The sequence below is a fragment of the Corvus hawaiiensis genome, chromosome 5, assembly GCF_020740725.1.
Source record: "Corvus hawaiiensis isolate bCorHaw1 chromosome 5, bCorHaw1.pri.cur, whole genome shotgun sequence".
Classification (NCBI taxonomy): Eukaryota; Metazoa; Chordata; class Aves; order Passeriformes; family Corvidae; genus Corvus; species Corvus hawaiiensis.
The window spans coordinates 75220596-75232843 of NC_063217.1; the positions used below are offsets into that span (position 1 = coordinate 75220596).

General features: G+C 48.5%; 1 protein-coding gene across 1 annotated transcript; it reads right to left on the reverse strand.

Moving 5' to 3' along the window:
- Positions 1-3013: 3013 nt before the first annotated feature.
- Positions 3014-10873, reverse strand: AREG (amphiregulin). The gene is made up of 6 exons (XM_048305153.1): positions 10736-10873; positions 10180-10356; positions 7418-7601; positions 6809-6967; positions 5187-5289; positions 3014-4265 (listed from the first exon to the last, which is right to left on the reverse strand). The coding sequence occupies exons 1-5, from the start codon at positions 10776-10778 to the stop codon at positions 5202-5204; spliced, it is 651 nt and encodes a 216-aa protein (XP_048161110.1). The 5' UTR covers positions 10779-10873; the 3' UTR covers positions 3014-4265; positions 5187-5201.
- Positions 10874-12248: the final 1375 nt, after the last annotated feature.

Below are 12248 nucleotides of genomic sequence, written 5' to 3' on the forward strand. Positions count from 1 at the left end.
GAAGAATCAGTAGCTCTTAGAGGCTAGCTAAGTATATTGCTGTAAAAAACACCCAAAGTCTTTTAAGGACTCAAACCTTTATACCAGTTACTGGAAACGGCATCAAACAACTCAAATGCGGGTGAAACAAACTGCTGCATAGCTATCTGGGGTTACTGACAGTACAAACACCTTTACAGATGTCCATGGACATCAGGACTTACCAAGGAAAACTTCTTAAACTCAGAATAACATCTGCTACTGCTCTGAGGGAAAAGGGGCATACTAGGAGGTGGGCAGGAGGAGGGAAGCCAAGCCCAGAAGCAGATGGGAAGCTCCCCATCACAGACAGTGTAAAACACTCCAAAGCTCCATAAGTGCACAATAGATAACACCACAATAAGCTATCGTTCTTTCTACAATAGTCACAGAGAACAAAACGTTCAGGAACGAGGAAGGAATTGTGCAAGAAGGCATGACCATCACATTATCCCTGGATACTGATCGGGATATCAAAAATACCTTGCCAAATCAGCCCTGTGTGCAGAAAATTGTGCAAGAACATGAGGCTCCTCCCTCAAGTCTTAGCTGAAGCAGCTACAGGTGACAAGGACACAGATGGACTCCTCTCAAAGTAACATTGTCAATGGAAGGTCAAGAAAAATCTGGAGGCATAACTTATTAATAAAACGTGGGACCAGAAATCCAGGCATGCTCAGTGAAACCAAGGTAACTCCATGGCGAGGGCATTAGGTCAAAAGCCAAATGATGAACATCCTGAAGAGCAGACGTGGCTGTGCAGGATCAACAATAAAAATTATCTTTGCCCTTGCCCTGCAGCAAATCAGATTTTCTTGTCACACAAGCACAGCATCCTTGGACAGCAAGAGACTTCCAGACACTCAGTTCCACCCATCTGTTGTGGGTTCTTTTAAGCAAACAACTCACTGGACACTGTAGGTCTGTATGGTAGCTCTTGACTCAAGTGCAAAGGGCTACACATTTCCTCAAACCTCAGTTTGAAGTTTCGCTTCCAAAGAGATGGCTGACTTCGCCTCTCCCTAATTCAGTAACTAGAAGATCCCTTGTAGCTGAATGAAATGGATCACACTTCTGTTCAGAAGCTGGGAGCAGGCTGTTATTAGCCAGGGCCATAACTCAAGTAGGAAAAACACATTACTGCTTGCTAGAACTTATAATTGATGAAAGCATAATGAAGGGAATTTTTACTTTCTTACGTACATCAGTTCTGGATTTATAATTACCTATGCCCTTCATGGACAGGGAAATTTGCCCTCAATTCCCTGCACTAAATTTCTCAAACACAGAAAACAGTTCCAAGTGCTCAACAAGCCACCACAGGGAACACGGGCAGTTCCCTGCCCTGCATGAGACAGCATCATCTCTTAGGCACAGCAAAGCTCTGCTAGCAAAAGCTACAGCAGTGCTGGATGTGACTGACCAAGAGCAAAGCACAAAGAAGAGCTCTGCAGTAGAGTTGCTGGCCCGACAACCTCTCCGAAAACTTTGCTGTAACCTAAATCCTTAGAGAGGAACAAGTCTTCTATGAAGTCTGTCCTCCACTGTTGCCTCTCCAGTTCCTAACTGATTATTTTTGGAAAATACATTCCAGTCCACTCAGTAATCAGAGTATCAAAAATACACAACAGATGGAAACTACAGCTTACACTGGTAGCTTCACTCCTGTCAGGCTTAGAGGCTGGGAAGAGGGAGAACAGCTCTCTTTCCTCCGCCACTGCTGGTTTAGCCTAATAACTAAAAAACTTGGTACTTCCCCCAAAATGCAGACTAGAGAGAAAAAAGTTTCTGGAAAAGAGTCTAATGGCTTTTAAAAGGGACTTACAATCCATCCCCAGTCTCACTAGGCCATGGCTTGGTTACCACTGAAATCAAGCTTGTTTACTCCAAAGCAAAAAAATCTTGGCAGCACTGACAGAAACAGCTTTTCTTGCCAGAGCTCTAATAGCAAATGTCTGTGGAAAAGCCACTTGGAGAAGTGCTGTTTACTTTGGTAATGAAGCAAGTTCCCTGGAATGAAGTATTGCAATCTTCCCAAGAGATGTTGCAATACTTTACCTGTACCTCAGCTACATACCATACAGGCTGCTCTCAGAGCCTGGGAACTCCTCGGCCAACTCAGGAGGCCAAGGCATCTCAGCAACTCCAAGCAGAACTAAGCTCTAGTCCTACACTGGATACACAACCTGGATCCCAATTGAAACCAATTGCTGGGGGGTTTTTTCAGCTCTGCTTCAAGCTAAGCCCCAGCCATCAGCACCTCTTGAAGATGCTTATGAGAAAAGGGCCTGAAAACAATGCTCTCCATCCCCTTCCTTTTAACCATATAAAGCCAAACTCACCTCCTTGAAACTCTTTTTTTTTTTTTTTTTTAGGCAACTCTGAACTTAGACCCCAGCTCACTGCTAGAAGCGCTTAGAGGGGATATTAGCGCATAGCTGGACTAATAAATACCATGGAAGAAAAGAAATTCCAAGCAGACAGTGGAGGCCAAGGCTCCCTCCCTGCTTAGGGAGTAACTGGCCTGAGGCTATGCTGCTTGTCCTCATTTATTTAAGACCAGGTTTCAAACTGCTGTCCAAATTCTCTCCGACTGCACAGAGATGAAAGGCTCTTGCCATTCAATATTCCAGCTCTTGACTCAAGTGCAAAGGGCTACACATTTCCTCAAACCTCAGTTTGAAGTTTCGCTTCCAAAGAGATGGCTGGCTTCGCCTCTCCCTAATTCAGTAACTAGAAGATCCCTTGTAGCTGAATGAAATGGATTTCCTACCCAAACAGGTACTTGCATTTGTACATTTTGTTTACAAACAGCTTGCAGTCTTGTAAGAGCACCAAGCCCATGCTTGACACATGGCTGCAGTTCTTCACAGCAGTACTTTGTGCTCCCAAGTGCTCAAATTCCTGCTTTGAGGAGAAACCAAGCTCTAATTTCAAGTGTTTACATGTACTCCTGAGAGCAAGAAAAAAAATCTTACCATGATTAGGTTATGTAAAAAGTTTAATTATAAAATAAATAAGTTTGTTATGGAAACATTAAATATTAAATACAGTAATAAATATTTACACATTTACAGGTACAACTTGACAATTACTGGTGTTTCTCTGCTACCAGAAGAACTCTGCTCTGTTTATACAGAACACAATCACTCTTCCAAGAAGAAACTGAACTCAAATAATACTCCGTGCTCAAGACTGCATGGACAGTTAAGAAACCAAGGACACTTGGGTCAGCAAAGACTGAGGTAAGATGAGTTCTTCACACCTGAAGGTAGAGCACAAGAGACCACTGCTTGCAAAGCATCAGTGCCTGAATTTAATTCTTCAAAGGAACAAGTTCTTAGTCAAGTTCAACTGATGGGATCAGATGTGAAGTGTTTTATATTTAAGCACTGCTTAAAGCAGCAACAAGTATCTGTTTAACAGAAGTAGCTTTGTGTTTAGAACAAATGGGTCCAGGCTTATCAGTCAGTTGGAGCATGGATCTTTTCCTTCAGATACAAAGCTTCAGGTCTTGCACCTACTGTCTCAGCATCCTGAGGAGACTAATTTTAACTTGGGCTAGCACACACGCAAATGGATAGCTCCACTCACACCACAAGTCCTACAAAACTCGGAGAGATTACTTCCACACACACAGTAACAGAACCCAGGTGTGGCTGACAAAGATCTGTCATCAACACCCTCAAAGTCACAACTAGAGATGAAGCTCTTGGAAGCCAATATGGACAGGGAGCATAGTGACAACAGAACTAGGTTTTTCATCCACTGAGGTCTAGGGAGAGAAGCCATCCCAACCTCTTCCCTTTTTCACTTTGGTAGAGGGAAGGAAGGGAATTTCATCCCCTCCATCCATTCCTGAAAGCGGCAACAGGTTCTCCCCTTTAGAGTTAGAGCTGCCAAAGGAGACTTGCTAAGAGAACAAAGCCCATCCACACAACAGCAGAGACTGGAGCTCCAGCACAGACAGAGAAGGCTCAGTAGCAGTAGTCTCTAGCAGGTCTTGACAGCAGGTCCTGTCCCCCACAGAGCCAGCTCCTTCCACATTGTTGTGCCAAGATGCAGTGATAACTGGTCTCCCCAGCAAGTGATTCAGCAGCAAGTGGCCTGTTGACATCTCCTTGCAGCAGCCTCTGTCTTGACGAATCAGGGCTTAGTGGCAACAGCTCCAGCCCACAGTGTCCAGGTGGATGTGTCAGGAAGCCAGAGGTACCCTGCAGCTTGGCAATGGCCACTTCAGAATTGTTCTGTAACAGGCAGATCAGGCACATTAATCACGATCCAAGACACAAGCACCCTGTGCTAGCACCATGGCAAACCTACATGCAAGGCAGGTAGGTTAAGGATGTGCACACACCTGAGGACACTCTGCCAGATACTCTTCAGCTTCAAGTAAGCTTTGAGCAAAACCCTCTAATTGTCACTGGACAAAGCTGGAAAATGTCTATAGCTGACATGTGGCAAAGCAAAACTTCACAGTTCTGCCAGAACTTTTCAGGACTATCTTTTATGGCTTCCTCCTCAGCTTGTAGTCAGTAATGGTCCTTGAGTCTGCTGTTAGGTACACTTGGCCTCAGAAGAGACCAACTTGCCTGCTCACTAAAATCCACTAGATCACTCCCATAAGCAATCCACATAGGCCAAGGAGCTTTGGGCCTCAGTTGCTACGACGGTATCAAACTTGACTGAGCGGCTACCTGTGGTGCTCACAGAATTCGCAGCTTTCTTTTGGTCTACAGCTTCTGAGCACCAGAAACTTCCTGAAACTCTCCTTGCAGGAAAGATAGGAAAATGCTCAGTACTGTTCTTCTAAGAGGTGATGATGCTGTGGCACCCTCTTCCATGATTGATGTCTACCACTGTTTCCTGCACTACATCTGCTTCTGCTCAGATATTCAGGACTTTTTCTTCTTATCTCCACTTATCTCAGTAGAGCTGCCCACCTTCACTTGGTCTTTAATACAGCCAGAAATTTAACAGAGCTGTTGAATAACTTGTACAACTCAGGTGATTTTGAGAAACCAGAAAACCAAGCCAGCTGCTCACATGCAACCTATGTGTTTCAAGACACTTGGAGCGTTAAAAGCAAGCACCAGCTTCGCAAAACAAGCATGCAATTCCCATACAGCCTGGATGGACGGAAAGGTGTTTGAAGTCAGCATTCATACCTGCTTTCTCCCCATTTACACACCAACATGGCCATTTCTGTTTTCTTGTCGGAGTTTTTTCCTTTCTTCTTTCTCTTCATACTGAGGACACTTTTTCCTGACCCTGTGGAATTACTGCATGTTAGAGATAGTTTTGAACCCTGATGTACATCCTGTTGTCACCAGCCTCCACATCCTCTGCAGCATTTAGACTGGTGTTCTTTGAATCCTCAAGCAACTCCTTGGCACCAGGGAATATCAAGCAAGACAGTTTTTAAGCATTCAGCATCAAGCAGTTATCTGCTGATAAAATCAAGGAACCCCTGAACTAGATGTCAACACTTGTGCCTCACAGGGATAAGGCTTCTTGACTTAAGATGGATTAGGGAGCAAGATGAAGAGAGGTTACTGCTGGGACTGAGCAAAGCACCAGGAGATTTTCTGGGTGACAGATTTCCTACTGGCTTTAGCTTATAGCTGCAGAAACTACACTGTCTTTCTCCTCTCCACAGCAGAGCCCTGCAGGCTTCAAGTCTAGTCCCTGTCCCTTGAATACATAATAAGGAAGCCCCTTACTGATTTTCGCCCCAATTTCTCCAGTGTTTTCTAGTGACTATTCCAAGCAGCTTCTCTGGATGAGGGTACATCATGCTCCCAGCATGCTCCCAGCTTGTGAGGGTTCAGAACATGAAGCAAATGCAATTCAGAAACCACCAATAATCATTTGGTCTTAGAGCACTACAGACTCCTGACAGCAAGGAATGAGGCAGTGTTCAGACAACAAGTGCTCATCCCTGCATTCTTCAAGTCCACAGTTAAATATGAAGTAACAGTGAAATGACAAACATGCACCTTGTTTCCTGAATTGCAGGAAAGGGTACAGCACGTACCCAATTCAGATGATGTGCTTCATCAAGATCTAAAATTAGACCAAACCTTAGAGTTTCTACAAGATCCCAAGCCCTACAGTGCTGGAGCTGCAGTGGCAGAACTGGAGGACTGTTCCAATACTCAGCTTGTTATATGGTTTGAAACACACACCCAGAAAAGCTCTTTGAATTTATTCACAACAGAACTCCAGATTCTGATGACCCACCACACTGAACTGCACCAGCTGGTACAGCTGAAATAGTGCTCCCTCCACATTAACAGCAAGCAGAATTTGGGACCACTAGCATTTGTCTCCCCATTTGCTTTCCCTCCAAGTGTAAGTATTTAAGCCCAGCAACATCCATTAATAAATGGACTCTCAGAACACCATTTCCTACCCTCCACCTGTGTAGGCAGCTGTTGGATAATAGCCATGCATGAGGCTGTCACATTGCTGCTTGCAGGTTTCTCCACAAGGATTAGGGAAGGCACTGCTGTGTCAGCATTAATGCTCCGCCTGGGCTTCCTGCGGATGTTCTGCAGCACTCTAACTATCCTGGTTGTAGCAAGAGCAGAAATGTTCTCGGTTTATAGTATAAGGGCCACAGACCTTGCTTCTACCCTCCAGACATATCCAAGCTAGGATAAGAGCTCATCCTTTCTGGATGCTTTTCACAAAGGTAATTCAGATGAGCCATACACATTCCGGGATTAGCGGGCACAAGCCCCACTCACACTTAAGGAAGACAGACACCAAAGAGGACAATACTTACTGCACTATCACAATGATAAGTACAGTAATGAAGCTGATGCTTGAGAGCAGGACAGCTACCACTACCAACACAGTCTTTGAGTAGTCTGCCACATCATTCTTCCTTTGAGTCTTCATGAACTGTTCACCACAGCGCTCACCAAAAAAATCCTGATGACACCTGCAAGTAAATATTAACACAAGTTCTTATCAGCTCTTGTGCTGTCTGGAGCCAAGGACACCCACACATATTCAGACCTGACTTAGACATCTTCCGAGTTTCCCATGAATCTCGAGATGCTCACTTCAGAGCGTGTTCATGAAATGCAGTCACTGCTCTAGCACAAGGCTGGTCAGCATTTCAACAAGTCGAGATTAGTTTGGGTGTGATGTTCCAGAAAGACACGCCTTTTCATTCTTTTGGTTTGAGTTTATGACCAACTGATGAGTTCAGTGGCTTGTTATGCATCTCAGATTCCATCATCACTTAATTTACATGGCAGAAAGATTCTCAGTCAAAATACGGCAGGAGATGGATCTATGCCACGTTGACACTGATTTTTCCTCTGAGCCCTCATATGCCACTGGCTCATGGCAATCACACCTAGCTCACAAGGTATAAGTAACTTACTTGCAGGTCACCATCTGGAGATGTTCTAGGTATATGCATTCTCCATGGATGCAAAAGTTTTTGTATTCCATTTCACAGGGAGTCCCTTTCTTCTTGTTTTTCCCTTTGTTTTTCTTCCTTCTTGATTTGCCAGCATTCTTCTCTCCCCCCCTTTTTGCTGGCTTGGGTTTAACCACAGGTTCCACTGAAAAAAGGACACGATGACTCGGTATAAAAGTGCTAGAAAGCACGATTCTGAGAAAATGGAATTAAAGAATTTGGTGACAGCAAGGAGGACCAACGCTGCAGGAGAATCTGTGACCAGGAAGCACAGGATGCAAGTGAGAATGCTGCTGGGCATCTCACACCCAGCACAAAGGCAGCAAGCTCAGCAGCTCATTAAAGCACAACCCTGCTATCCTTACGCCCTGTGCTATGCAGACCAGAGGCAGTAGGAGCAGATGAGCCAAGAGCCACCCAAGATGAAGAGCAGCAGAGATGAAGGACTGCAGCATTTCACAGCATAAGATGCTTGAGTGCAACAGCACAGCTTCAAGCAAGGGCCTGTAAAGAGCAGGGAGTTCATGCTGAGCCAAGCCATCCTCTAGTTTTACATGGACTCAGATACAAGGCTAATAGCTCCGCGGCTCTAAACTCTCCATTTGCATCAGTGATGAAAGGCGCTGTAACTCGCTAGATAGTCCTGGGCACTTGCCGAGGCAAAGCAGCTTGCTATCCCGGTTGGCATACCTGTTTCTCCTAAACAACCTGCAGTGCTGTCTTCGGCAGGAGAGAGTTCCTTTCCAGTTCCCCTACTTCATGAGAGATGCTGAGCGCAGGGAAGGAGCAAAGGGAAGAACCTGCGAGTGTCAGGCTATTTATTCTGCCGCTTACTGCTGCCCCTCATTATCTCAATTAAGACAAACCTCTAGAAGAATGTGGTTTAAAATCCTGGTGACTTAGTAGCACTCGGATTTAAGCAAGGCCAATCACGCTCCTTTCGCTGAGGTGAACAAACCAGCCACTGACTAAGGGTCAGAAGCTCCAGAGCTGTCTCACGCAGCAATCAAAGCTCAACAGCGCTAGTTTGGACCAACCTGGCAAAGAAAGCTTTTTGGAAGAACCCACCCCCTGCACTGCTAGCAGTAACACCAGCCCTCGCAGTGCAACACCGCTGCTCAGGAGTAACAGCTACCCAGGGGGATTTAAACAGGCTCTGAGAAACAGCACAGCTATTTACAACAAGCTTCAATTTCGCTCTTGTGCTCTGAAGAGCTAATGAAAATCATTTTTGGATGATTAATATTTTACCCAGAGCTCTATGCATGCAGGCAATCACAACAATAGGGCACAACTGGATCTAACTACTTCCTAACCCTGTATTTCTGGTGCTGAGAGCCCATACAAAGAAACAAGGTGTAGTTCACTGTTGTCTAGACAGATGATCATTTTAACTTCTAGAGCAACAAGCCTGGCTTGAAGTTACTTAAAAGCAAAAATGCCTTCAGCAACCAGAAGTCTGATTAAAATGGTATGAGCTATATTAATATGTAAACGAGGTGCACAGTTCCTGCAGCAAGGTTTCCTGTGCCTGGAAGTGTGAGCTCACTCCTGACAGTCAAAGGCCCCCGTTCCGTCCCGTCTGACTTGATCTCTAGGTTCGCGCTTTCATAATTGAGGCTGCTTCCCTTCCTCCCTCTCCCAGGCTCAGCTTGTCAGCTTGATCTCTGTGTCCCTGTCTGCAGGCTGCATGGCCAGGAAAGCCATCCGCAGCTGAATCATAACAGCTTCAAGGTTTATCCACAGATAAACCTTATGCCAAGCAGAAGAGCTGGTCTACAAACCAACCACCTTAGGTAACAAGTCTGGTTTCTGTGCAGTTAAGACAACACTTAAGTCACCAAGCCAGTAGTTTTACAGGCTGAACTGCTCGGTAACACCGACAGGCGCGCTTCCCCTGGAGATCTTAATGGAGAACTTAAGCAAAACTCCACAAATTCCCTCAAGTGACCACACAGAACGTTCATTTAAGAGGTCCTTTAGTCACATTCAAGTCTCAGGGTGTTTCTGCAGGAAAAATCAATAGTCAGATCTGGAGGCAACAGAAGCAGCCTACTCACACCTACTGGGCTTCAAATCACTTGTAGATACCTGGCTTGTACTGCAACTGCACTTAGCCCCAAACCAACAAAATACTCCCGTTCCCACAGTCAGGCGGACTGCTCAGATCTCCTCACAGCTCAGCAAGTGGGCAAATTACAATAAATACACACAACAGCTATTGACAGTGAAGCATTGCCCTAACGATGCTTAACAAACTTTCCTGCGGCCACTTAAGGGATTTAAGTGTCTGCTTTCCCAGGGAATTTCAGTGGACTCCAACCCAAATAAGCCACCATCGGAAAATACCCAGAAAATTCTTGGAGCAAGACAAACAACGTGATGTAAAACAAACCTTTAGGGCCAAACAGCACCTATAAACTCCACTGATGCTTCTACACTAAGCAGGTGGTCGCTACCTGACCACAGCCCTCCTGTCAGGTTTATCAGGAGATAAAGCCACACACAGCAAGCTACCAGCTAACCTGCAGCCTCCACACGCCCTGGGCACATTCACGCTAGGTTTCCACCCCTGACAGCTATTTCTAAAGCTGCAGCTTCAAGCACAAGCATGTTTTCGCTCCGTACTCCACCAGCTAAGCATAGCAGCGATTACGAGAGAGAAAAGGCGTAAGTTGGGGCTCGCAAGTTGCGAGATCCCAGCCCCAGCGCCGCCGACTCACCTCGGATCAAGTCGTCCACGATGTACTGGTGGACGGGCGGCGCCTCCTCGTACTCCTCCTCATCCTCCTCGTAGTCAGGACCCGGCACGGGCTCTCCCTCGCGGCTCCCGGGCTCCCGCTCCCCGTGCCGCTGCGGCTCCGTCGCGTTGGGCGAGGACCCGGCGGCCGCACAGTTGGCTGTGAGGGGGCGAAAGGGCGCCGTGAGCAGGGGGCAGAGGTGCCGCCACCGAGCGCGGCGCCGCGGGGTCCCTCACTCGCCTCAGCGCTTTCCCGCCAACGGCCGTCGCCGCGCGCGGGCTGCCCTCAGGCGCGCGCCCCCCGAGGGGCGAGCCGCGAGCTCCCCTCCGGCGCGAGCGCGGGCTCCCCCGAGTCCCGATCTCCCCCGAGTCCCGATCTCCCCCGAGTCCCGATCTCCCCCGAGTCCCGATCTCCCCCGAGTCCCGGGCTCCCCCGAGTCCCGATCTCCCCCGAGTCCCGGGCTCCCCCGAGTCCCGATCTCCCCCGAGTCCCGGGCTCCCCCGAGTCCCGGGCTCCCCCGCCCCGTTCCCGCACGCACCTGCCAGCACGGCCAGCGCGGCCATCAGCACCGCGGCCCGCATCGTCCGTCCTGGGGCGGGGGGCGACAGAGACACTGAGGGAACGGGGTAAGGAGTCGCCGTATCACAACAGGTGCCGGCGGCGCGCAGCGCTCCATGAGGAACCGCCTGCCGCCGCCGCCCACTTTATGGGCGGCTGGAGCTGGGGGCGCGGACGTGGAGCGGCGTCAGCGGGATGGGGCGGAGCGGGGCGGAATCGTAGAATCCTGGAATCATAGAATGACAGAGACCCAGACTCACAGAATCACGGAATCTCACAACGTTTTTTGCTGGAAGGGACTTTGAATACCACCTCATTACAGCCCGTGCCGTGGGCAAGGACACCTTCTACTAGACCGGGTTGCTCCAAGCCCCGTCCATCCTGGCTTTGAACGCCTCCAGGGATCGGGCACCCACGGCTTCCCTGGGCAGCCTGGATGCCGCGCGGGTCACGGCGTCGGGGACGCGCCGGGTTATTGCAGGCACACCTGTCTGTCGGCTGGCTTCTTGCTCCTTGCTCTCCATGCGTCTCCCCGAGGAATGTTTTCCAGCGATAAACCCGGCCGTCAGCACACTCCCCCCTCCCCCCCCTCGCCTCGGTGGTTGCGTCTCTCTGAGCGGCGCATGAGTAAGGGCTGAGTAAGCCGTGGCACCCACCGAGCAGGGACAAATGTGCTCCTCGGGGGCACTGCGACTCTCAGCTGCCCCGGCAGAGCTCCCCGGAGGGCACCTCCCGAAGGCCACCTCTCCGGGCTGTTGTGTGAAGAAGCAGGAAGCAGACCTGCTGTAGCATCACAGAATCACCAAGGGTGGAAGAGACCTGTAAGATCACCAAGTCCAACCATCAACCCCAACTGTAACCCCTAAACCACTAAACCCCATCACCCAGCGCCAGATCCAGATGCTTCTTGAACACCTCCAGGGATGCCGAGTCCACCACCTCTCTGGGCAACCTATTCCAGTGCCTGAGCACCCAAACAGTGAAAACATTTTTCTAATATCTAATCTGAATCTCCCTTGTCTGATCTTAAGGCCATTTCCTCTAGTACTCTCACTGCACGCAGAAGCGACCGGGTGCTCCACATCACTACAACCTCCTTTCAGGTAGTTGTAGAGGAAACTGTTGTTTTGAGGGAAGAAAAGCTGGGACAGCAGGTTGTAATGTGCTGGTCTAGCATGGGAACCCAGAGAAGCCCAGGGGGTCGAGGATGAAGGGACTGGTACCCCCTTGCTCCAGTCCCATGGTACAGCAGGGTAGGAGGGTAGTGGGTGGCAATGCTGCGTTGTGAAAGGTGGATCTGGACCTTCTAACTGAGAGAGGACAGAATGTTACTCACAGCTCAGGAAGCTGACTGAGCCTTTGCTCGATGTGGCAGGGATCCAACTCATTCAGTCACTGAACCTTCTCCCTTCTTCCACAGGCACACACGGTATGTGGCTCCCGGTGTGTCCTTGCCAGGTCATGCCAATCCCAAGAGGCAATGCCCAAGAAGT

Bases quoted from the DNA above. Each gene is read 5' to 3' on its own strand.
- AREG (XM_048305153.1), bottom strand. From the start codon at position 10,778: ATGCGGGCCGCGGTGCTGATGGCCGCGCTGGCCGTGCTGGCAG. The intron at 6,968-7,417 runs GTAAGTTACTTA...ATTTACTTGCAG, and splicing joins CTCCAGATGGTGACCTGCAA to GTGTCATCAGGATTTTTTTG. The intron at 5,290-6,808 runs GTAAGTATTGTC...GTAATTCCACAG, and splicing joins CTTATCATTGTGATAGTGCA to GGTCAGGAAAAAGTGTCCTC.